This window comes from Balaenoptera ricei, chromosome 1 (genome assembly GCF_028023285.1).
Source record: "Balaenoptera ricei isolate mBalRic1 chromosome 1, mBalRic1.hap2, whole genome shotgun sequence".
Taxonomy (NCBI): Eukaryota; Metazoa; Chordata; class Mammalia; order Artiodactyla; family Balaenopteridae; genus Balaenoptera; species Balaenoptera ricei.
The window spans coordinates 75,823,569-75,850,266 of record NC_082639.1 but is presented as its reverse complement, the minus strand read 5'-3'; the positions used below and the strand labels follow the sequence as shown (position 1 = coordinate 75,850,266).

The 26,698-nt window shown below is 34.9% G+C and overlaps 1 protein-coding gene across 14 annotated transcripts in view; it reads left to right on the top strand.

The window, feature by feature from the left end:
- Window positions 1–13,782, top strand: part of ODF2L (outer dense fiber of sperm tails 2 like) — a 38,714-nt gene extending 24,932 nt beyond the window's left edge. For 12 of the 14 annotated variants that reach the window (XM_059925626.1, XM_059925597.1, XM_059925616.1 and 9 more), the window contains 6 exons: window positions 911–1,021; window positions 2,302–2,406; window positions 6,177–6,262; window positions 6,344–6,506; window positions 8,923–9,048; window positions 11,620–13,782. In XM_059925626.1, the coding sequence (XP_059781609.1) occupies window positions 911–1,021; window positions 2,302–2,406; window positions 6,177–6,262; window positions 6,344–6,506; window positions 8,923–9,048; window positions 11,620–11,748 (720 nt within the window). In that variant the 3' untranslated portion in view covers window positions 11,749–13,782. Of the gene's footprint in view, window positions 1–910; window positions 1,022–2,301; window positions 2,407–4,698; window positions 4,858–6,176; window positions 6,263–6,343; window positions 6,507–7,543; window positions 7,639–8,922; window positions 9,049–11,619 lie in introns of those variants that run through there. The other 2 variants (XM_059925666.1, XM_059925656.1) reach the window with 2 other exon arrangements.
- Window positions 13,783–26,698: the final 12,916 nt, after the last annotated feature.

Sequence of the window (26,698 nt, the reverse complement as noted above, 5' to 3'; positions counted from 1 at the left end):
TGTGTCTTCTGCTAGCATGTATGAAACTGTGCTAGGCTAACTGGTAAACTTGGAGGATAAAATCTCAGACTCTTACAGTTCATGATATTGTCTTTTGATTTTATGCTTAGTTAGGTTTTTTCTATCCTAAAATCAAATCAAATTTTACCTGGATCTTTTGTGAAAAAATTTAAGCTTAACTTTAAAATATTTAATACATTAAAATAAATATATAATTGTTTAATATAAAAATCATGTTTGCTGAAGGCAAATAGTTAAATCTGCTTTTGTCCTAATAAATGGTTGTCTTATTACCATTATATAGTGATCCATATTTTCCCCATTTATTCAAAAATCCAACCTTTGTCATACACTAAATATAATCTTAGTGTATTTTTCTTTTTCTATTCCATAGACCTCTATATTATTATGTTAGTATCTTAATAATTTTAGTTCTTTATACATTTTAATATCTAATAAGTACTGAGATTCTCTACTTAGTATCTTTTAAAATTTTTATTAGTCTCTATTTTTCCATATGAATTTTAAATTAATTTTGTCATATTCCTCTTCCCCTCAACTGTTATACTTTTGGTTGTAATTACAGTAAAGTTTTATTGATTTGGAAAAAACTGATATGCCAAGAGTATTGAGTCCTCCCTTCCAGGAACATGGTCTTTCTATTTTCCAAGTCTTTTTTGTCAGTAAATTTTTAAAGTTTAAAAATAGGTCTTGAATAAGTCTTATTAAGGTTGCTCATAAATATTACTAACTTCCTGAAATTCCTAATTTTAGATGGTAATTATATGCAATCAGAAATAATTATTTTATTAGCTTCATTGATAAATGAGTTATGTTTTTTAATGCTATAGCACTGGAGTACAAATGAATTCTAATGATTTATAAAATTTATTTATATATTCCTTAATAGACTACACTAGCTGCTTTGAAGGATGAGATTGCCTCTGTTGAAAATGAACTCTTAGAATTGCAAGAAGTAGAAAAACAACAGAAAACCCTTATTGAAGTTTATAAAACTCAGGTGATCATTGCATTTATTTTAATGTTTGTTAAATTTGGTAGGTAATTTAAAACACTACATTTGTTTATGATCTAAAAAAGCAGAACTGAAGAAAGGTGGCGTTATTATTTGTGATAAAATATGACGTATCCCAAATATTTCTTAAGGTCCCAAATACTTTTATAAAATGATGATTCTGCTGATTCCTGATTTAAATATCCTGTGTTTGTATTGGTTATTCCTAAAAGTAGATCTAAAATTAATTATATAGGTGTAATGTAAACCTATAATAATCCTGTTAGTTAATTTTGGTTATATTTGTCATCTTGTATTTTTAATGGTATTGATTTAGAATAATGACTCCCTTCAAGGGTCATTAAAGCACAATATTTCCTCTTTCCAAATAAATAAAGTATAATTCAGGTTTACTCACATGAAAGACCTGGAAAAGAACAGATGACAATATGTATGGAATAGAGAGTGTGTTAATTGGTAATATAGAAAAGCTTAAGTATTAGAAAGTTTAAGAAAAACTTCATTTGAAAGATGGGACTTATGTAGGTCCTTGAGTGATGGGTAACAAACTGTCAATAAAGAGCTTGATTTTCTTGGAAGAGAGTGTTTGAATTGAAGAATAATGAACTAAAGGTTAAAACTTAAGGAGGGGCATAATGTAGGTAAGTAGGAAGCACTCCATCCCATTGGTTTAGATAGGAAATTGGAGTTGAGACATCCAGTTAGAATATTGCAGTCATCCCAGCTGGAGGTAAGAATGGAGGCTGTGATGGACTGTGCAATGCGTTATTGGGAATGTCATCTGGGTCTTCCAGCTGGTTGTTCTGGTTTAATCCCACATCAAGAGTACTGTAGATGAGTTACCATATTCTTGACTCTGGGCCTTGTATAAAGTGCTCAGATATTTTTTGAGCAGATTTTGATTCAGAGAGTGAAATAATTGGTTTGGGAGCTAGTTTGGACAAGAGGCTGATTCTTTAAAGTGACGTGGACCTGCAAATGAGGATCTCTCTCTAATATTCAGAGCTCAGGTGAAGATTCTAGAAGTATTGATGGGAAAAGACAGGTAAATCATAAAAGATTGTGGATTAGAGTAGAGCACTGAGTGATTCCTGTATTTAAAGAAAGAATAACATTAGATAAACATAGAGTATTAATAGGAAAATGATAATGGGTTTAAAATTGAAATTTTAAAATTTAAATTCAGTTTTTTAGCTTTTTATTTCATACAGTGGTCCTAATAATAAAATAATGCATCTTACTCTAATAATATTTTTTATTTTCAGATACAGAAGTTGCAAGAAGCAGCTGAAATTGTGGAAAGCAGATGTGAAAATTTGCTACAAGAGAATAACCTAATAACAAAAAACAAAAATAAAAAATTAAAGAAGGTAAGTTTGACATTTTAAACAATAAAATAATGTTTTATGTATGTTTTGTGCTTTATGAATTTTATATAAATTCTTTAATTTTGGTCATTTTCTTTAGTTTAGACCTAGAAATTATCTGTTCTCGATTTCTGTGGCAGTTTGTTTTCTAAGGACATGATGTTTCGTCCAGGCTCGAAATGTTTGTTTGTGTGAATGTTTTTTTTTACTTTTTCCTGAATATTTGGAAAATAACATAAATGTTTAATTTTTCTGATACAAGAGCAGACTTAAGTAGCAGAAAAAATGGTTATCACTGAGCTTCATGCAAAGTTGAATACCTTTCATTTTTAATCTTACCTTTTTATTCTGGTAGTAAATCTTTTGTGTAAAAAAGCAAAGTAAATATTCTCTGCTAAATGCTTTTATGGAAGAAAAATAACATTAAAAAACCCAATATCATTTCCTTTTTTTTTCACCCTATTGCAAAAGAATGAGGGGAAGTTCAGTGTTGGCAAGTTATGATGTTTTTGTGAATATTTTAAAGTTTTTAAATGAAACTACATCCCTTTTTGGGTCTTTTCATGTTGTTTTGGTAAGGAAGCAGCAAAAGTTGTAGGACGTTGACTCCCCTGACTCCCGGCTGGGGACATGATGGGATGTTACTGGTCAGTTCCAACTGAGTGTAATAAGGTGACTGTCTCTGGGTCGTCCCCACATCTTGGAATTGAGAAGTCTGAGTGAGGCACCAATGTGAAGAAGAGGTCAGCTAGAGCAGAAAATGTGCTGGTTAAAAGAGATAAAGGTAGCCTATCAAATGTGCAACTTACTACTTAGAATTGTCAATACTTTTCACCTATTTTTAGCAGAGCAGAGAAGAAATCATTTCATACCTCTTGATCAGTTTTTCTCATGAGACATACCAATGCAAATGTCTCCTCTTTTGTAGGCAGCACTCTAAATAAAAGTCTATTTAAAAAACCTATTCAGGGGCTTCCCTGGTGGCGCAGTGGTTGAGAATCTGCCTGCCAATGCAGGGGGCATGGGTTCGAGCCCTGGTCTGGGAAGATCCCACATGCCGCGGAGCAACTGGGCCCGTGAGCCACAACTACTGAGCCTGCGCGTCTGGAGCCTGTGCTCCGCAACAAGAGAGGCCGCGATAGTGAGAGGCCCGCGCACCGCGATGAAGAGTGGCCCCCGCTTGCCGCAACTAGAGAAAGCCCTCGCACAGAAACGAAGACCCAACACAGCCATAAATAAATAAATAAATTACTTTTAAAAAATTAAAAAAAAAAAAAAAAACCTATTCAAAAGGCCAATGGGGCAGGAGCCTGTGGTTTTCAAATACTGTGAGGTCACAATGTTTTCTTACTGGTATTAAACCAGACAAGCCATTATTATTATTTGTTTTTAATGAAATGCTTCCTTTTTCTTTCCTACTGTTTTAAGTCTCCTGGTTTTCATGGGCTCTTAGATGTTTGGGGACCCAGAGGTAGGCTTTGTTCTACTTTTATCTTTTGTGATCAAGAATGCCAGATGTTGCACAGCAGCTCTGTGTGTTCCCTGTCTCAGGGAAAGAGTCTAGCTCTTGTTTTCCCTCCCTATGAACATCCTAAGTGCCCTATGTCTTGTTATTTTTTCTTAGTTAGCAGTACAAGCATTTTTTTAGGGCTGCTTCTTGTCACATCTCCACAGAAGTGCCACAGTGAGGAATTGCAGCAGCCAAAGAGATTAATATAGATACAGTTAGATTTGTTCTTAGTAACATAGTAACATTAATGATCAAATTATAGTCTACTGAGTACTGATGATATTAGCTATTTTGAATTTATATACAGTAAACCCACTGATTTGGACTAAGCTGAGCACAGCAAGGCTGCTCTAATTGAAATATCTGAGTTACCAGATCGAATGACAAAAAGTCTAAAGTTACTTTAGACTGATGGCTGGACAGCAGAAAACTACCATACAAGCTTCCTTAGTAATATCTATACTTGAATATAAATGACAGAATTCAAAAAAGTTTACTTTCCTAAGTAATTTAAACAGTCTCCCTGCAAGCTAATATTACCATATTCGTTTATTCAGCAAACTTTTTGGAAACTAATTGAAGTCCAGCCCACTTTGGAGTTATACATTCTTATTTAGCAGAGTCTAACTTAAAGTTTATTCTTATTTATTTGGTTAAATCTTTTTTAAAAAACTATTATACCTAAAACATTTACTATATTACAAGCATATCTAGTATTTAAGATAGTAAAAACGTTAATGCTGAATGTGTGATCTTGCACTTATTTCCCTAATGCTACAACTCAGATAAGAGGCCAGATGGAGTCTCATCTGAAGGAGTTAGAGCACGTCCGTGATTCCTTGACGGTGGCAGAACAGAGGCTTCACGAGTGTCAGGAGAGTCTGCAGCACCACAAGGGGAAATGTGCAGACCAAGCACACGCCCTTAGGGAGCTTCAGGGCCAGGTGTCCAGCCATCATTTTTGATTTTTGCTAGATGTGTTAAATGCTTTGGAATAATTTCACCAGTTGAGGGCACTCATGTCAGGGGTTGATTATTTTACTGTCATCTAAATAAGTTGATAAAAGGTCAGTTTCATGCAAATACTATATTATTTTCAAGCTATTTTTTAAAAAATTAGTAATTAAAATTGCTGATTTAGTTTATTCATACAAATCTGTATTTAGACATTTGAGGACACAGTAATAGCATGAGCGAAGGAACAAAGCTATGTTTACATGTATATTTTTTGATGTTAGGATAAGGTAAATTATTGTAATTTACCTTACAAAAATTAGAATTTATTTCAATTAGAATTATGTACCAAGTTTATTTGTATTATTCTCAGTTATTTTTTTCAACATATACTTTTTTTACTCCATCAGAAGAGAGATCATGGGTGCCGTACAGCCATCTCCTAACTCAGTGCCTAACACATAGTAAACACTTAATAAATATTTTTTTTAATTAATTATTTTTCAAAGAAGCATGTCCAAAGGTGGTGGCAAGTCTTTTTCTTTATTTGCAGAATAATTTTAGGAAGGATTCCCTGTCTATCTTTCAAATGTAATCTGGATTTAATATTGAAATGCATCCTCTTTTTAAAAACAGGCAAACAAAACTTTTCTGAGTTTAAGTTCCTGAAAAGAGATCTTTCTAGGAAAATGTCAAATCACATAGATAACCTAAATTACTAATGGAAATTATGAGAAAAATTCTTTTTTTTTTTTTTTCCAAAACTTCTTGAACTATTTAAATACAGCTTTTGAAGCAATGGGAAGAATATTCTGTCTCAGCATGGGCAGGTGTGTCTTTGGTTGATTTGCTTATCTATTTTATTTTGCTTCTCACAAATATGGTTTTTACTCAGAGTTACAACTTCACAGATATTCAATTATCAATCACTATCTGTAAGTGAAACAGAAAACTGTAAGAGTAACCCTAAGTATCCAACAATAGGAGATTACTGTTTAAAATCTTCACATTTACTTAATAAAATAAATGTTCTTTTTCAATAAAACATTACTCAGAATGTTTTAATTGCCATCTTTCAGTAAAATTTTTCATAGATTTTCCGTGAGGCAACATAGTTTTTTAAAAATTAACCAGGAATTTAAGAACTTGTGTTTTAACAATGTAATATTTCTTGGTGTCTCTCTGTGTAGGAGTAATAATAATATTTATAGCTTCTTCTTTTTTATAATTGTTCTAATGATAAACTATATAGATTTCTTTGGAAGTTGATTATAAAGAAAATAACCAAGAAAACTTTTTTCTCCTTTAGGTTGATGAAAATCATGATCTTCTGACAAAGCTTTCTCTGGAAGAGGAAAATTACCTTATTCAGTTGAAATGTGAAAACCTTAAACAGTAAGTATTAAATTGACTTAAAATTGGTGTTACCTTTTTTCTACACACTATAATTTTAAAATATATGTCTTCTGTAAAAAGAAAATTAGAACAGATGGATGCAGAAAATAAAGAGCTTGAAAAGAAGCTGGCAAACCAAGAAGGATGTCTTAAGCATACCAATCTTGAGTTTAAAGAGAAATCTGCAGAATATAGAGCATTGGCCAGACAGCTGGAAGCTGCTTTAGAAGAAGGAAGACAAAAGGTACAGATGGCCTTTATTCAGAAACTTTTTAGTTTACCAAAGAGTCATCTTTTGAAACAGACAATATCTCATCTTGCCAAACCTACAGTTATTGTTTTTATCCTGATGACAGGGTGAAGGGAGCAATTACATTTTTGTTTTTTACCTGCTTTTCCCTTTTGGAGCTAAACAGATAGATTACTGGTCCAGAGTTACTTCACTAAATAAATGATGATGTGGCAGGGTAAAGGGCAGAGATGGAAAACACTTTAAAGAAGTTCCCCCTCTTTTTTTTTTAATGAAACCACAGCAAATATGCAAATTATTGAAGCTTTTGGTTTTGATCAGGATTCAGTGAGCTATAAAGCTCAACTCCCTTTTCTTTTGGCAAATGTTGTTGTATAAATAAATACAGACAAGATTTAATTTCCGGTTAAATCCATCTGGATAGCATTTAATAACTATCTCACTGTCTGTCAAGCATTCTGCTAGTGCTTATGATGCAAAGATGAATAAGACCTGGCCTCAGCTCTCAGGACACTCACAGTCCAGTAGGGAGATAACATGTGAACAAACAAATGTCGTCCAGCAAGTAGGTGCTACAATGCGGGGAAGATACAAGGTACACGGAGGGGGTGTGGTTAGTTCAATCTGGAGAGGAGGGGAAAATGATTCAGGAAGATCTCAAAGAAGAGGTAGATTTATCAAGTGATTTGTAAATGTAATCTTGAAAGGCACGAGGTGGGCTTTGGAATCCACAAGAAGTAGATTTGAATTCTGGCTCTGACACATTATACCCTGACCCAGGGCAAGCTACTTTCTAAACTTTAGTTTTTTAATTGATACAATGGGGATGATGAATTTCCTCATAGGATTGAATGACACCAAAAGGAGATTGTCTATACCCTGATGACACTCAGAAGTATATCTCCGCCCCAGACTTTTCTCTATCCTGACATCTAAATTCATATATTCTGCTACTTATTTGACATCTCCACTTAACATAGGCATCTCAAACTTAACATGTCCAACACCAAATTTTGAATCTATCTCTCTAGACTCTCTTCCACCCATGGTCTTTCCCAAGCCTGTTAAAGGCAGTTCCACAAGGGTGAGATAACATCTGATATCCTTGAAATGTGGCTCTTAAATCGTAAGTGTCATATAGATATATTTTGATTTTTTTTTTTTTTAACTCCAGGAAAGCAATTTAAATTGACTTTGAAAGACATGTCATTGAATAAAAGCTGAGTAGTAAAATGTACTGCCAATGATAGAAGTGTAATCCAGATTTCTCAGTGCCAACCTTTGGGAGGAAAATAAGAAGTGACTTTATCCTGGGTTCAGACTAAATGGACTTTGGAAATGCTAGGTGCTCTCAGATTCCTTCTCACAAGTGTTCAGTCCCCAGAGATGTGTCTGCCCTCTCCTTTCTTTCCTGCTACAGTGGAATATGGGGTTGTCTTTAGTTCCTGCCACATGAAGAGTGCCATCACTGCACTGTCACCATTGTCTACACTGCAGGACGTTGTAAAGGACACAGATACTTGTCCTGAGGACCCTTTCTCCCACAACTTCAAGTCCTGCTATCCTCACAATCACCCTTGGAATTTGTGCACAAGAAATCTTTGTAAATAACTTTATAATAACTTAGAACTTAGTCCATGGGAGTGAGATTAGAGGACAGTCCTTCCTGCTAGCTCCTTGCTCCTGAACTAGTCCCTGCCTCCACTGTCATTCTTATAGATCCAACCCAGCATTCCTGCAGATAGGCTCCCAAGCATCTGAATCCTTGGATGAACGTAGCTAAGCTAGACTTTCTGCTAAAATAAGCCATCAGAGAAATATGAAAACTCAAATTCAGACCATTTTCATTCAGTGAATGAATGAAAAACCAATCTCGAAGTGAATGAATGAAAAACCAATCTCGTGTGTGTGTGTGTGTGTGTGTGTGTGTGTGTGTGTGTGTGTGTGTGTATGTGTGTGTGTGTGTGTGTGGTGTAAATATCACCTACCCTACCCCCAATTCTGTCCATCCAAGTCTATAATCAGCGTTGGTTGTGGACTTTATATGTCCCACCACCACTCCAGACACCATGGTAAATGTAAATACTGTAAAACATGGCAATTGGTCTCAGCAGGTTATAGAAATATAGTATTGGGGAAAACCTACCAACGTCACAGAGCAGTGCAAATACGTATACCTCTTCCGCTTCAAGCTAATTTTTCAGGTACTTAGACAGCAAAGGGGAGAATACATGCTTACACTATGCGTTTCTCAAGATAGAACATCTTTAAACACTTTCTAATTAAATTGTCTAATATCCAAATAATACCTATTTGGAAAGAAGAGATACAGTATAACTATGTCAAAGCTTTAAATCATATCTTAAAGAAAGCACATTTAGTTTTTTAATTCTTTTAATTGAAATTACAGGTTTCTGAAGAAATAGAGAAAATGTCATCTAGAGAAAGGGCTTTACAAATTAAAATATTAGATCTGGAAACTGAGCTTAGAAAGAAAAATGAAGAACAAAATCAACTTGTTTGCAAAATGAACAGTGTAAGTATTAGTATGGCTTAATGTATTTTCATTAAAAATAAGTTAACATTTAACATTCTTACCATGGAGTTTAGTTATAAACAATTAAAATACAAAGTGAGAGGAATCAAGGCTATTGCTTTACTGATAGTATTAAAAATAACAAATAGGGCTTCCCTGGTGGCGCAGTGGTTAAGAATCCGCCTGCCAATGCAGAAGACACGGGTTCGAGCCCTGGTCCGGGAAGATCCCACATGCCATGGAGCAACTAAGCCCGTGAGCCACAACTACTGAGCCCGTGTGCTGCAACTACTGAAGCCCATGCGCCTAGAGCCCATGCTCCGCAACAAGAGACGCCATCGCAATGAGAAGCCCACACACCGCAACGAAGACCCAACACAGCCATAAATAAATAAATAAATAAATAAATAAATTTATTAAAAAAAAAATAAAATAAAATAAAAATAACAAATAATATAAATCATAAAAAATAAAAATGTCAGCATTTGGGCAAATAATTATTATCATGCATCCTTGGTAGCATCTATTACATTTCCCCCGAAGCCTCATCAGGCCCTTTCCCTGCGTATTACTTTTACATGACAGATGCTTAATGAAAGTTACAGATATCGTTTACTTATTTTCTTTCTAATATGAATTTTTCAGTTTTTAAGATAAACACTATTATTATGAGTTAGATTTTGATATGTCTTAAATAATACATATTATATTTTAGAAAGTTATAAGTTGGTGTTAAGTAAACATTTTATATCTGCATGTGAGGTGGATGCTTTGGTCCACTCAGCCATGAGATGAGAATACCAAATTGGCTGTGTTTAATTAGTCTTCTAATGTTTTTTCCTAACTATTCATGAAATAGTCAGATGGCACAACAAACTGTGAAAGCTGGCACTAGTTGTGACTGAATTACTTGAAAACTATCTACTTAACAGTGACACAGGAAATAATACTTTATTTTTTCCAGGAGCCGGACTCCATGAAAACTATTTTTTCATTCCCAAGCATCTAGATCATTGAAAACCTGAAATGTTCAAAAGTTAAATGAGTTTTGACGTGCAATATTTTAATTTTATTGCCATCAAAAGTTCCATGGCAATTTAATCAGAACAAAACATTTCTCATCTTTAATTTAGCACAGGCCTTCCCTTTATTTCAAAACTTTTTTTTTTAACTCACTGTCAGACTTTCTGTTGTAAAATATGTGTGATATTCTTTGTGTAATTGAAACTTCTGAAAAAATAAGTATATTAAGATGAGGTGTGTTTGCTATAATATTCCCAGTACTTGGGAATATTAAAGCTGCTAAAATCGGTAGATTTAAGATCTGATGTTTTGTTAAACCTGATCATTTTTACAGTAGTAAAAAACTAGAATTCTAACCATAGATTTAGACCTTGCTGAAAAATGGGTTTATGAGTTCTCTCCCTTCCAGGGGGCAGTTTAGTTGGCAATTCAGTATTTGTTTTGTATACAAGCCTTAGCTCCATCTGAACTGTAAGCCCCCTGAGAGGCTGTCTCATAGTTAATTGTATGCTGGTGTCTTGTAGGGTGCCCTGCCCACAGTGGCAGGCCTCTACAGATTTTCTGCCCAGGTGCTCTGGGGGAGGGCGGAGTGCTTGCACAGACCCAAGGGTGACCCTCAGCAGCTTACCTCAGACCAAGAAGGCTGAAATGTCTTTGGAGTCTTATATATTATACTAAAATCCATGTACATTTTGCATTCTACCTTACAGTATGTGTGTTTGTATTAATATTTTTCCCTCCAAGTTGTTGAGTAAAATCGATGTTCCTCAAAGATTCACTATATTCATTCTGTGACTTTGTGTAGCTCAGCTTAGCAAGTTGTTTCTTACCACCCACCACACTTCCCCTGGGGGCATCGCTCAGTCTCAGAAGGTATCAGGTGTCATTGAACACCTGATAGGAAGGATATAAAAGATTTTTCTTCTCAAGGTGCCTACATTTTAGTTGGAAGCTAGATGATATTTGCAGCCTGTCTATCTAAAGTATTTTCAGTGAACAGATCTCTTGGGAATTTATATGCAGCTGAATATTTTAAAAATACATTACATTTAAAATTTTTTCCTCAAAGAATACCTGATATTGAGTTCATTTTATTTTTTAAAAGATTCTAAAAATAAAGTATTCATATTATCAAAAGTAGAATTCTATCAGTTTTTAAGATAGCAAAAGTCATTCTTTTAGGCAAAGAAAATGGCAAAAAGTAGTATTAAAATATGTCATGTTAAATGTAATAGAAATTAATTATGACAGTTTTAAGTAAAATCCATTTGAGTTAATCATGTTAAATATGTAATAGTTTGGGACTAAGTGAATGTGTATTACAACAAACTGTCACAGTAGAGGTCAACCATGTATGTGCTTTATTCTAGATTTTAAAGAAAAGTGAGCTCTAAGATAAGTTAATAATCAACACATCAGATATTAGGATTCTTTCTTTAAAAAAATTAAAAACCATCTATTCAATTATTGTGTATATAAATTTTATATTATGACTATCCTTTGATATGAATGTCATTATTAATTATCTTTATTTCTTTTTTTATTTAGAAAGCACAACATCAGGAAGTATGTTTGAAAGAAATACAACGTAGTCTTGAAAAGTCGGAGAATCAAAATGAGAGTATTAAGAATTATTTACAGTTTCTTAAAACTTCTTATGTAACAATGTTTGGATAAGTTGTTGGATTTATTTTCTATAAGCAATAGGTTTTTACTATGAGTCTAAAAAGTAATTAGGTAAAAATTAAATAAATATACTATCTGTTGCTATATTTTATGATTTATGGGTGGTACTATTAGGGTTTTTATCTAAAGATTTTTGAAACATAATTTATTATCCAATTGAAACTTTAAAACAAGATAAATGTTAGTATTCCCTTTTTGCTGGATAATCTTCACTTAGCTCTGGATTAATATCTATTTAATTTATTTTGGGTTTTGGAATATTTTACACACAGAAAAGAAGCCAGAATCATTCTTTGTGACTGTAGCAACCATTCAAGTGAATTTGTAATAAACCTAGGCCAATTATGAGCCAAATACATGATTTTAAATAATGTATATAATTGTTTTACATGATGGTACTGTATATTTGTATATTAATAAAGGAAAATATTCTGGATATTATTTTTAATAATGATATAATTGCATAGTTTCTAAAGATACCAAATGTCTCAGTGTACTTAATATTGTTTCAAATATGCTGAGATGCCATTATAATTTCTGTGAGGTTTTAAATATAGAATTTTAAGTCATGGCTACTAAATGCCAACTGATGGTAACAGGTGAAAGTATGTTGGCATGCGTTGTTTCTTTATAAAGAATAGGCATTTAGGCTCTCCTATAAATTCATAGTCTCTTTTGCTCTTCATCTTATGTTAGTGATTGTCTGATATTATTAGTGTAGACATTCTGAAACCCCTGAGTTAAGTGAAAGATTAAAGGGGAATAACTTGTCCCACCCCTACCCATGGCCAACTCACATGGGATGATCAAAATAAACACTCTTAATCCCAGGAAGCTTTAGAATAAGGTGTTTGTTATTGGGATGACGTAGAAGAGCTACCAAGAACATGTTCTCTGTAATCTCCTACCCTATGTGTCAAGGCAGGATACTCTAAAAGGGGATGGATGTAATTGACAAGGGATCAAGTAGTAGTGACTCCTCTCAGAGAAAGGCTTGAGAGCTGTTTATTCAAAGAACACTCAGGTCTCAAAAGATTGTTCAAAGAGGCAAGTTGTGTACTACACAGTCCAGCCTATGAACAGAGCTCAGTCCCCACCAAGATGTTTTATCCATTTCTGACCAGAAATGGGGGCCTGCTTATCTCTGGTCCCCTCACTCCTAAGACTGCCATATCATCTGCAGGGGCTTACTTCCCTGTGACCCAACTGCTTCATAGTATTTTTCTTAAAATAGCAAAATATAGTAATTTCAGAAATTGGCCACATTTTTTTCCCAACAACTGCTAACAATATTAGAGTTGCCTTTTAATTTTAAATCATAGTACTTGTGGTACTAAAACACATGCTTGACCCTTGTGGTCCTTTCTTCATCTCCTAAGGCAAAGACAGCCTTAGGAAATACGTGAAAGAAAACTAAGATTCTTGAGTATTTCCCACTAGACTGTGAACTCTTTAAGGGCAGAACTGTATCTTATTTGTGATTCTGTTTCAGCCACCACATAATACCTGGTATATGGATACTCAGTCGATGTTTGTGAATAGGTAGATAGATCGGTGTTAAAAGAGGGAGGTATTCATATTCCTGTCTTAGATATGACAAAATGTAAGCATAGAGGGGTTAACTTCTGTGGCTGTGATATAAAACTCCTTGGGTTTTAAAGTTGGCATTTGAACTCAAGCCTTCTGACTCCAAAATTAAAGTTCTACGTACAATACTTTTTTCCTGTCGTAAGCAGTGACAGCGGCAGTAGCCCAGCAGCAGCATTGCTGTGATTTATTGAGTACGAGTCTGTGCCAAAGTTCTGACCGTAGTACATGTATTAATTCATTTAATCTTTATGTCTGATGAGAAAGGTGCTATTAATTACAGTTACTTTTCAGGAAACCAAAACACAGAAAAGTTAAGTAACTTGCACAAGGTCACACAGCTAGTAAGTAGCAGGCGTCCAGAGTCTCTGCTCTTAACTATGACCATACTACCTTCATGTATATTTCATAAATAAAGGTAATGGTTTCTTTTAACAATCATGCATTGCTTCATCTATGAATACTTTCTCTTTTTTATATTTTTAATTTTTATCAAAGTAATTTGTGCATATGGTGTTTAAAAATTGGTCCCCACAATATTTCAGCTGGACTGTGGAAGGGAAAAGACTTACTGCAAAGTCCCTAAGGTTAGTACTCAGATGCTAGCGACACAGATAACAAAGGAAGTTTGCCGGAGCCAGGAGAACTGTAACAATCTCTGTGCTTAATGTTTCCGTGTGAAACATTAAGCACAGACATTCTGCTCTCCTGGCGTGTGAACCAAACTCAGCGTCAGGGAGGTTCAGAGTCAGTCCCCTGGAGTCCCCACGTAGTGTTTGCTTCCAACTTCCCATCATCCCAGAAAGCCCTTGTTCCCACAGTACTAACAGGCTGGCAGGATCTTCTCTTTATCCTTGATACTCAGGGCCTCATGACTTTCTTAAGTTCTAAAAGTTTCCTTCCATTATTTATGTGATTATTACCTCTCCACATGTTCCTTTCCTCTTCCTTGATTTGTCTCCTGGATCTGACCTCCACGCAGCTTGCCTTTTCCCTCAGGGTATCTGTCACTGGGTTTCTTGTGAAGTATTTCTTCCACCTGATTTTTCTAACCACTTACATGGTTCTCAGGGGCAGTCATTCTCTTTTTCTGTTGGGTACTGAATTTCTAAATAAGAAGTCATGATTGATTTTTAGTTCCCGAAAGTGTTGGGGTTTTTTTTTGTTTTTTTGTTTTTCAGCACTGTAATTCCATTCTATTTTCATTAAACTTCTCTTGTTTCTTCCATTGGTTCTGCCTCAGTAGGCATCTCCTGTTTCTGTTGTGTTGGCCATCTTTCTTTCCGAGAGCCGTAAGTGAGTTTTAACTTTCCTTGCCTGCTCATGGTTGTGGTTCCCTCAGTACCTGCCAGCAGCCTGCCTTGCACATTTCTGGGGCACTATGAAAGTAAGTGGTGAAAGGCATGATGGCTTCAATACTCATGGGCCTGAAACCTCTTACCCTCCGCTGTGGTGCTGTGAGCAGCCATTCTGCTCCCAGACTTTTTCAGTCACAAGTATCAGTGTTTTTCCAACTACCAGTAATGGAAGCACTTTACTCCACTGAAGAGTCTCCTTCTAGGTTTTCCGGGGTCAGCAAGTTTGTTGCAGAAACAAGTGAAGTTCATGTTGGAGGGGAACCACGGGCAGCATCTGAACCTGGAACAATGTGCAGCACTTTAAAGAATGAATTCAGTCTATATCTACTGGCCTGAGATTTGTGCATGATTTTTATTTTTAGGGTAAAAAAAGTCACAGCATTTTGTATTAGGTATGAGTCCCTTTTTGTAATCAAACAAGCATCTCTCCATTTGTGTATATAAGTTCGCATATGTTGGTATGGGCATGGAGGAAGGTGTAGAAAAGCCTACATGCCTTGGTAGGGGTGGAGGAAATAGTAGTAACTTTTCACTTATTCTGATGAGATTATATTTCAATTGTTTTTTCTAGTCAGATAATAATTTAAAGGTTGAAGGACAGGCATGATAGGTATAGAGTGGAAGTAGGTATAGAGTGGAAGAAGAGTAGGCTTGGTGAGAGGTTATGGCCTGAGAATGAAATACTGGAATTTGATTTTCAGAGGTGGAGTAATTTAGGACAAGGAAAAAGTGGAGAGAATCCTGCTTGAGGAGGAGCTGGAGGTCACGAGTCCAGGATGTGGAGGAGCTGAGAAGCCTTGGGTGTGAAGCTTTCTGGGATGCGGAAGGCGTTGGGTAGAGCTGAAGGACAAGCATCCTGGTTAAATGTGAGTGGATGAGTAATGACTCCGGGGAGGAATGAAGCCTTGAAACTCTATCAGTGGTTTCTGATTGCATTTAGAATAAAATCCAGAGTCCTCAACATGACCCTCAAGGCCCTGCATGTCCTGGCCCTCACATTCATGGCCTCAAGGCCTTGTCCCCCTCCTCAACCTGTCAGACAACTCTCCTCACCCACTTGCCCAACTGCACTTGGTTTCCTTGAAAACTGAGTTCACTCTTTCCTTTTCTCATCCTGAAATGTTCTCTGTCACTCTTGGCCTGACTAAATCCTACTGATTCTCTCGTATACCTTCTTATTCTTTTCTTTCATAATTGACAATTATTTGTGTAATTATGTTTCATATTTGTCTCATTAGATTTTAACCCTTATGAGGATTTACTGTTCTGTAGCCTATAGCTAAAACAGTGCCTGGCACATAACAGGCACTTAAGTACGTATTTGTTGGATGGATAGATAGATGATGGGTTAGTGATATTGCCACTAGATCTGATCTTCAAAGTAGGGAGAGGGGATTTGCCTACTAAAGGGAAATTATATGGAGTCTGGGAGAATGAGTAGCTTTCATTTCTGAGGGCTGCAAGGGAAGCAGTTTCCTGGGTGAGGGGTCAGGTTTCTGTTCAGGCAGAGGTAGAGACTGAAGAGATGTAGGGTGTAGAGACCTTGTTTATAATCAGATATGCTTTCCAGAGGCCACAGTGGAAAATGGGAGGGAGCTGGTATTGGGAGTCGGGAAGGTATTCAGTAGAGTGGGTTCACTTATAGCTGTTTGCTTCAGATAATTTAACTGGAATTTCTCTCTTTTTTTCCTGTCTAAGATGGGATTAATAAAAAATCCCATATGTTGTCTTCTTTTCTTTTGATGCTACTGAATTGGGAAGTTGATTAAATCCCAAGTGTAACTTAGTAGTTTTGATTTATTTAACATTACAACTAGTTGCAGTACTTTCAGATAACACACACACATGCAGATGCACACACAGACTTTTTTTTTTTTTTACAAACATTTAAAAATAATATTTTCCTTGAAATTTAAGATTTCCTTAAAATCTTGAAGGTTAGTCTTATTTTTAAAAATAACTTTAGTATCTTTCTTCTTTTCTTCTTATGTAGGCATAGTTTGGGGTGGGCACTGGAGGGAAGAACTGTTAGGAGCCCTTTATATCTAGTTTGTTAGTAGATGAAGTTAATATTGACAATTGATTATGGCTAAAACTATAAAAAGTAAACCTGTGATTAACTATCATACATTATTTGATTAGAAACATTTAAATTATATACTGTGAATGCTTTTGGCAAGCTTAAAGTTTATTTTTTGCAGCTTTTTTGTAAAATAGATATCTTTCCCTATCATTTAAAAAAAAGAACTAACTAAAGAAGACGTCCAAACCCAAGGTGGTAAAGCATGTGTAAATGGTCCTTAAGAAAAAATAATGATTTCATTTTAATAATTAAACTTCTTGAATAATAAAATAATAAAACTTCTTGAATGTTACCTGAATGTAATACTACCTAAAACTTTTTTTATTTTTAAAAGATTTGTTTTCACTTCTACAGATAAGCACACTTAACTACCTTAAAACTTTATAAATTTTCATTTCTATGCTAGAAGTCTATCTTGGCTTTTACTATTTTGAACTTATCTTACTTGAAAAATTCTATTTTAACCTTTCTGATAGTATCCATGAAGTTGAAAACTATCAGAAGTTGAAGCATCTTAAGAAACAGGAATTGTAATTTCAAGTGAGATGATTCATGCTAAAACTCCAAGCATAACACTTGAGGGTAAAACAGACGCAAAGATTTCTATACTTTCTTTTTCCTGCCCAACATATAGAGAGCTGTTACAAATGAATAAACTATAAAGGTCCATCAGATAAAATGGCCAAAGGATAAAAACAGACAACTCATAAAAGAAGAATTACTAATGACCAATAAACATGTTTACAGGATGTTCAGATTTATTAGTAAAGAAATGTAAATGAAAATTAATCTTTTTTCCCTACAATAATTTAAAAGAGGTAATCCTAGTATTGACAAGATAGGGTAAAATGAGAATGATCACACACTACCAAAAAACTTACTGTTCCATTACGTCTGGATACATCATAATATATTAATTATTGCTCCATTGTTGGATAGTTGTTTCCATGTTTCCGCAGTGAATATCATCATGTACAATTCGTTGCCTGCATCAAATTATGACTTTAAGATAAATGCCTAGATGTGAATTATTGTATCAAATGCCATGAGAAATTTCAAGGTTCTTGAAACACAGAATTGTTCATGCCATTTGCTACAATAATCTGCAATTTAGCCATTTATCCTGAAGTAACAATTAAATGCTGGCAGAACTACTGTTATGCCATTCCATTGCTTAGCCAGTGCCTGGCATCTAGTAAAAACAATTAAATCTTCTTATTCGACATTAAAATGAATATAAATTTGGTCAAGTCATCTCTCGATTTAGTTATAACTGTCAAGTAGAAATGTGAACATGCTTTGAAAATTATATGGAATTCTGTAATTGTAAATATTAATATTTGTTCATAATTTTAGAAGGCTATATTTTTATTTTTCACTAATATTTAGTTGTTAGCAATTTAATACCCGAAGCTGATGTTTATTCTCCCACATCTCTCTTTATTTTATTATCCATTTGTATTAAAATTTTCTTTTGTTCTTAAAAGTCAGGTTAGGTTGTAGTTAGTATAAAATGAATTCCAGATATGAATTTTCATTGGAGTTAGTTATATAAAATAGTTTCTACTTCTCTGTGAATTGCCTTTTCACTTTCTTAATTAGGACTTCCTGATCAGTATTTTTGTTTGGTCTTTTAATTTTACGTGAAGTTTATTAAGATGTGAGCTAACCAGTCTTTTAAAATAAATATCAATAATATTTGTGGTCATGAGGGGTTTAGTCATATCTCTGGTTCTTTTTCCCCCCCCCCTTCATTTACTTTGGAACTGCCTGAGTAACAGATTTTTTTTTTTTTTTATTAACATTGTGTTAGTTTAAGGTGTACAACGTTTTTTTAAAAAATAAATTTACTTATTTACATATTTATTTATTTATTTATTTATTTATTTATTTATGGCTGCGTTGGGTCTTTGTTGCTGTGCGCAGGCTTTCTCTAGTTGCGGCCAGCAGGGGCTGCTCTTTGTTGTGGTGTGCGGGCTTTTCATTGTGCCGGCTTCTCTTGTTGCGGAGCACGGGCTCTAGGTGCACAGGCTTCAGTAGTTGTGGCGTGTGGGCTCAGTAGTTGTGGCTCGTGGGCCCTAGAGCGCAGGCTCAGTAGTTGTGGCGCATGGGCTTAGTTGTTCTGCAGCATGTGGGATCTTCCTGGACCAGGGATCAAACCTGTGTTCACTGCATCAGCGGGCGGATTCTTAATCACTGTGCCACCAGGGAAGTCCAGATTTTTTTTTTTATTGAAGTGTAATTGACCTATAAACTATGTTACTTCCAGGTATACAACATAATGATTTGATATTTCTATACATTATAAAATGATCACCACAATAAGCCTAGTTACCATCTGTCACCATACAGAATTATTACAATATTACTGACTATATTCCCTATGTTGTACATTCCATCCCCATGACTCATTTATTTTGTAACTGGAAGTTTGTCCTTCTTAATCAGAGTTTTAAATTTTATTTTTCCACATCTTTTTTGGAGTATAAATGCTTTACAATGTTTTGTTAGTTTCTGCTGTACAACAAAGTGAATCAGCTATATGTATACATATATCCCCATATCCCCTCCCTCTTGAGCCTCCCTCCCACCCTCCGTATCCCATCCCTCTAAGTCATCACAAAGCACTGAGCTGATCTCCCTGTGCTATGCAGCAGCTTCCCAATAGTCATCCATTTTACATTTGGTAGTGTATATACGTCAACGCTACTCTCTCTCTTCATCCCAGGTTCCCCTTCCCCCGCCCACCATGCCCTCAAGTCTGTTCTTTACGTGTGCGTCTTTATTCCTGCCCTGGCACTAGATTCATCAGTACCACTTTTTAAAATTCCATATATATGCGTTAGCATACGGTATTTGTTTTTCTCTTTCTGACTTACTTCACTCTGTATGACAGATTCTAGGTTGTGTTAGTATTCTCCAGAAAAACAGAATATATATGGTATTGGCTCATGTGATTATGTATGGAGCCTGAAAAGTCCCATGATCTGCTGTCTGCAAGCTGGAGTCCTGGGAATGCCAGTGGCATTCCTCAAAGGCCTGAGAGCCAGTGGTATAGATTCCAGTCTGAGTCTAAAGGCCTGAAAGCCAGGAGTGCTGAGGGCAAAAGAAGATTGATGTCCCAGCTCATGTAGTCAGGCAAAGAGCCAATGAATCCTCCCTTCCTCCACTGTTTTTGTTCTATTCTGGCCCTCAATGGATTGGATGATGCCCACCTACACTGGAGAGGACAGTCTGCTTTATATATGCTCTGGATATGAAATTTCCCTCTAAGCACTGGTTATCTGTATCCCACAAGGTTTGGTATATCATATCTTCATTATCATTCAGTTTAAACTAATTTTAGATTTCTATTTTGACTTAATATTTAATCCATGGATTATTTATGAATGTAATTCTAGTTTCCAGGCAGTTGGTTATTTTCTAATTATCTAATTTCTGACTTCCTAACACATGGAGATGTTTCAGATATCTTTCTGTAGTTGGTTTTCAGTTAAATTCTTTTGTGATTAGAGAATATACCTTGAATGGTTTCAGTCCTTTGAAGTTTGTTTTCATTTGTTTTAGGTCAAATTAGTTGATAGCATTTTTCAGGTCTTCTTATATTCTTAGCTACTTTCTGTCTACTTGTTTCAATTACTGAAAGAGTTGTGTTAAAGTCCCCAACTATAATTGGGAATTTGCCTATTTTTCCTTTCAGTTTGATCAGTTTTTGCTTTATATATTTTGAAGCTCTATTGTTAAGTGTATATACAATTAGGATTGTTATATCTTGTTGAATTGACAGTTAATATTATATAATGTCCCTCTTTATTTCTGATAATATTCATTGTTCTAAAGTCTACCTTGTTTTGTATTAATACAGCCACTCCAGCTTTCTTTTGATTAGTGATTGCATGCTATATTTACTTTTAATACTTTTATTTTAGGCTATCTATGCCTTTATATTTAAAGGAATTTTCTTGTAGATAGCAATATGACAGTCTCTGCTTTTTAATTGAGGTGTTTAGACAATTTGCTTTTAATATAATTAATAATATGGTTGAATTTAAATCTACCGTCTTTCTAATTGTTTTCTAATTGTCCCATTTGTTTAGTTTCCTTTTTCTCTCTTTTCCTTCCATCTTTTGGATTAATTAAATATTGTTTTATTATTTAATTTGTATTTCCACTATTGGCTTATTAGTTTTTTTTTTGTTTTAGCAGTTTAAAACACTAGGGTTTAAAACATACATCTTTAAGTCCTTACAGTCTACCTTCACGTAATAACATAACACTTTACCTATAATCTAAGAACTTTAAAATGGTATAATTTCATTGTCTCTCTCCCATCCATTTTGCTATTATTGTTATAACATTTTACTCCTGTATTTGCTATAAACCTCACAATACATTGTTACTATATTTGCTTTGACAGTTATCTTTCAAAGTGATTAAAAATAAGAAAAAATGTGTTTTATGTTTACCCTCATTCTTACCATTTCTGCACTTTTTATTTCTTTTTTTTGATCTATTTTTCTAGTTGGTATCATACTCCTTATGTCTGAAAAACCCTTTAATGTGTTTTGCAGTGTAAGTCTGTTAGAAATAAATTCTCCCACTTTATCTTTTTCTGGAAAAAAATATTTAGTCTTCATTTTGAAAGATATTTTCACTTTGCATAGAATTTTAGGTTGACTTTTGTTTTGCTTTCATTTCTCTAACGGAATTCATTGTCTTCTGATTTCCATAACTTCTGACAAGAAGTACAGTGTCAATCCTATCTTTGTCTCTTTATTGATTCTTTTTTTTTTCCCACCCCGCTACTTTTAAGATTTTCTCTTTATCTTTGATTTTCTATAGTTTAACTATGATGTGTGTAGATTTTTCCTTTTTATTTTATTTTTTAAAAATCATCCTTAGTGTTCTCTAAGCTTCTTAGATCTTGGAGGGTTTTTGTCTTTCATTAATTTCAGAAAATTTTTAGCCATTGCATTTTCAAACGTTTCTCCTGCTTTGTTCTCTCTTTCTCCTCATTCTGGGACTCTCATTTCATGTATGTTAGACTTTTGATATTGTCCCACAGCTCTTGGATGCTCTGTCTTCTCTTTCTCTCCCTCCCTCCCTGCCTTCCTTCCTTCCTTCCTTTGTCTCCCCCCCCCACCCCCCGTCTCTCTCTCTTTCTCTATTTCTTCTGTCTCTTTCCCTTTTTTCTTCATTTTGGTCTGGATAATTTCTGTTGATCTATCTTTCGGTTCACTGATTCTTTTCTTGGTTGGGTCTAGTCTATTAATAAGTCTTTTGAAGAAGTTCTTTATCTCTGATGTTGTGCTTTTTTTTTTTTTATTTGTAGCATATCTATTTAACTTTTTTATAGTTTCCATTTGTCTGCTGAGATTTCCCATTTGTTTATGCATATTGTCTCCATTTTTTCACTAGTTCCTTTAACACAGTAATCATAGTTATTTTTAAGTCGCTGTCTAATAATGCCAACATTTAGATCATTGCTAAATCTAGTTCTGTTATCTTGACAATGGATTTTTTTTTAATCTTGCTTTTTTCTGCATCCTATAATTTTTGATTGAACAATGTACATTGTGGGTAGACAAATAGTAGACATAAACATAGTATTTATGCCCAGGATTGGGTACAGCTCTTCTTCTGTCATGCCATTAGTATGGAGGGATGAATCAATGTACTCAGTAGTTGAACTTGGTTTGAGTATCCTTGTTGTGATTACCTTCAGAGCCCACAAATTTCAAATCTCTCCAGCAGTTACCTTGTGTTTATTGTGGGGTTTGGGGGTGCCAAACAGTTTTTCTCAGTATGCCCCTCCTCTCTCAACTTTCAGCAGTCCCTGCACACCTGCACCATAGAGGGTGTCATTCTCCACTCTCTTGTCCCTTCCCCAATAGACTGTTGTTTGCTACTCAGTGCTAGGCTTGTGATGAAGCAAGAGGCTGTCTCAGTTTTGCTGGTCCTGCTTCAGTCTTCAGCAGTCCTTTAGGGCCTCATGGTGGGGAGGGTTATCAGTGTTCCTTTTCTTCCTCCTTATGGCAGCCAAATTCTGCTTTTTATCTGTGTGTTGGGAGGTGGGGTAGGAAGTAAGTCAGGAAAGCAGTTTTCTCTACGTCTCCCAGTTCTATCAAATTTCTAATAGTGAAGGTATGTAAAAATCTCCTACTACTGTATATTTTTCTATCTCTCATTTTAATTGTCAGTTTTCTCTGTTTCTGTTTCGACCTTTGTTACTGTATGCATACAAATTTAGAATTGTGATGTTTTCCTGTGGTTAACTCCTCTTATCATTATTAAATGTCTTTATTGATCTCTAATAATGCTTCTTGCCTTAATGCCTGTGTTGTCTGATATTAGTGTAGTCCTACCAGCTTTCATTCATTTAGTGGTTGCATAGTATATCTTTTTCCATGCTTTTATTTTCAACCCCTCTATGGCTTTATATTTTATTTTGTAAGTCACAAAATATATTTTGTTTGTTTGCTTGTTGCTTTTGCAGTTTGATAATCCCTATCTGAATATCTTAGCATATTTGCATTTAATGTAATTTCCAATATAGTTGGATTTATATTGATCTTTTTTCTCTATTTGATCCACCTGTTTTATGTTCCTTTTTCTCTCCTTTGATTCCTCTTCTAGATCAGTCAAATATCACTTATTCTAAATTTTCTTCTATTAAAAAAGCTGTAGAAGCTAAAGATGCTTTATATTTCACCAGAGAAGGTCTACCCTTTTTCTGTTAAGCAGACTGAGTGAGGACAGGCTGGTTGCCTTAATCCAATCAGCTGATTCGAGGCTGGGCTATTGTTTTGCTAAGACTCAGTCTAAGTCTACCTCTGGTCATCCCTTTTTCTATGATATGTCTCTTTTGGACTTTGAACTGAGAGTCTGATGGGTCTTTTTCTCTTCAGCATTGATTGAGTGCAGGTAATTCTGTTCTTCACAGGTTTTCAGGTTAAGATTTTAGCCAGTTTGCCCCACCTAGGCTTCAGAGTTCAGGAAATGGCTTTATGAGCAAACATGCTATATGTTTGAGACCCTTAAGTCTCCAATGTTTTCCTCCATTTCTCACCAACCCACTCAAATCTCTGCTGGTTTCTCTGACCCCCAGAAGCAGTCTTCTGCCAGGGGCCAAGCCTGAATTCTCAGTGTCTAGCCATGTCCAGCATTGGCAACTGTCCCCTCAGAAAATATGACTTATTGAACGTACAAAGATGATTAAGACCTATTTCCTTCCCTTACAACGGTGCTTCCTAACCTTTTAAAAACCATAACACATATAGAAAATAATATTCTTTATGTGAAATTATAGTAAATAGAGGAGGGTGCTTATAGCCAGAAGTTTCTGGCCCAGAGCTCTAGCCAACATAGGTCTTGACCAGATCACTTTACTGGTTGAGAAGATCAGTATCTCCATATCTGTAACCCACTTGTGGCACTGATTGGGACCCTTTGCCTTAAGAAATGCATGCTAAGCTGGTATTTGCTTTTATGTTCTAGCCTTTCTCTTTTATGTTCTAGCCTTTCTGTGAATTTCTTCTTATGCCCCTTGGGGGAGAACTGGTACTAACTCCAGATGCCTTTGGATCTGAGATGGTAGATGGGTGAGCCAGAATCCCTATGCCCTTCCTCAATCAGGCTCTCTAATCCATGGCTCATCCAGACTACTCATAATCTGTTATATGGAAGCAGAAATTGGTGTCTTGTTAGCCTGTTTACCACCTCAGTTTCTCCTCTGTTCTCTCTCTGTGTGTTACATTTTTTTTTTAATATTTATTTTTTTATTTTACTTATTTGGTTGCACTGGGTCTTAGTTGCAGCTTGCTAGCTCCTTAGTTGCAGCATGTGGGCTCCTTAGTTGTGGCAGGCGGGCTCCTTAGTTGTGGCATGTGAACTCTTAGTTGTGGCATGCATGTGGGATCTAGTTCCCAGACCAGGGGTTGAACCCCGGGCCCCCTGCATTGGGAGTGCGAAGTCTTATCCACTGCGCCACCAGGGAAGTTCCCATATTTTTTTCTCTTCCAGAGGAACACATAGTTTACATTGTATGGAGCGCAGTGTGGTTTGGCTTTGAAATAGCTGGGGTAAAGTTATCATTTGCAATGGGAAAATGATTGAAGCAAAATAATATGTATGGTTGAGTTTTACACTTATTTGTAATTTTATTAACTTTTTAAATTCTAAGTCTGTGGATAACTTTTTTAGTATTTTACAGCTGATAAATGCAGGTTCTCTCTACAGTTCTCAGAAAACCTTGCTTTATTAAAAATGTAAGCTTAGTCACAAATGTTTAATTTATAAATAATTGAACCAATAATAAATTGAGAGTTTACTGTGATAGCTGATGATGTGCAAGATTATTAGAATGTATTCACACATTAGAGTTTAATTGATTCAAAGTGATGTCCTTTTATGGGATGATAAATATGTAAAGCGAGCAATAGCCTATGATTATGGCATTAATTCCTGCTATAAGTAGATTATAATGAGACAGTAATTCACTGTAAATGCTCAGTTGGGGTGAACTGGAATGGCTAGGACAACAAAATTCCCTAAGCTGATTTACAGTCATGGGGTTGGTGCTGATGGTGGGAGCATTATAAATGGTGGGCTGCTATGTGTATGTTAGTTGTGAGAACTATGCAGAACTATGTTTAATGAATCTAGGCCATAGGAAATAATGAAGACTTTGGCCCCCATGATAAAGCTTTATGAGGCTGCAATAACTTCCTAATCCTAAATAGTTCAGAAATAGATTAGCAAACCCCAAATCGTTAAAGTCAAAAGTGTCCAGTTATGATTCTCTATCCAACTGCTAATAATGAGGCAATTCTGTAACCATTTACTTCAGTTAATGATTTTGGATTCCCAAGTAAAGGGAGACATTTTTACTAAAAGAAACGAATAAGTTACCTATCATATGTTATTGATTAATGGATTGATAAGAGTAAAGAATGAGGTATATGGTAAGATGGAACACATTTAATGTTTAATGATTATTAAGGCAATAGGAGAGAGTGTAAAATGGAGTTTCTTAACCCTAGTTCCCAATTAATTTAAGTATTTGTATCTATCAGTATAAGTTTTATAGTTTTCTTCAAACTGCTTACACATATTTCTCTGTAAAATTATTTCTAAGTATTTGGAGTTTTTGTGTAGCTATTAAGAATTGTTAGCTTCTAACTACTGATGAATAGTATATGCAAATACTATTAGTAATAATTTTTATATTGTTTTTAGTCACATTACTAATTAATTCTGTTAGTTTTCCAGCTGATACTCTTGCCGTTTCTAAATAGGCAGTATAAGATTGTAATTAGCAGTATTACTATTTAACACTGTACTTTTGTTAAGTATCATTTGTGTTTAAAATGTCTTTTTACAAATGACTTATTTATATCAGAATACAGACAAAATCCACACATTGCATTTGGTGGGCATGTCTCCTAAGTCTATAACAGTTTCCCTTCCTTTATTTTTCATTTATTTATGGAACATTTGCATTTATTTATGGAATACATTGGGTCATTTGCCCTAGAGAATTTCTTACAGTCTGTACTTGGCTGATTATATCCTCATGACATTATTTAACATGTTTCTCCATCTCCTGTCTTTCCTGTAAACCAGTAGTTAGGTCCAAAATCTTGATTGAATTCAGCTTTCAGTCTTTTTGGCAAGAACTTCATTGGTGGTGCTGTATGCTTTCAATTGTATCACATTAGGAGCAATGTAATATCTGGTTGTCCTACTATTATTAACATTAAAATGGATCAGTGGATTCAAATGATGTCAGACTGATTCATTCATTAAAAACGAATTACATCAACTTTTTATCAAATGCTTTTAAGCAGCCATTGATGATCATTGACAAGTCCGTTATTTTATTAGAAAATCTTAATATGGTGATTTTCTAATT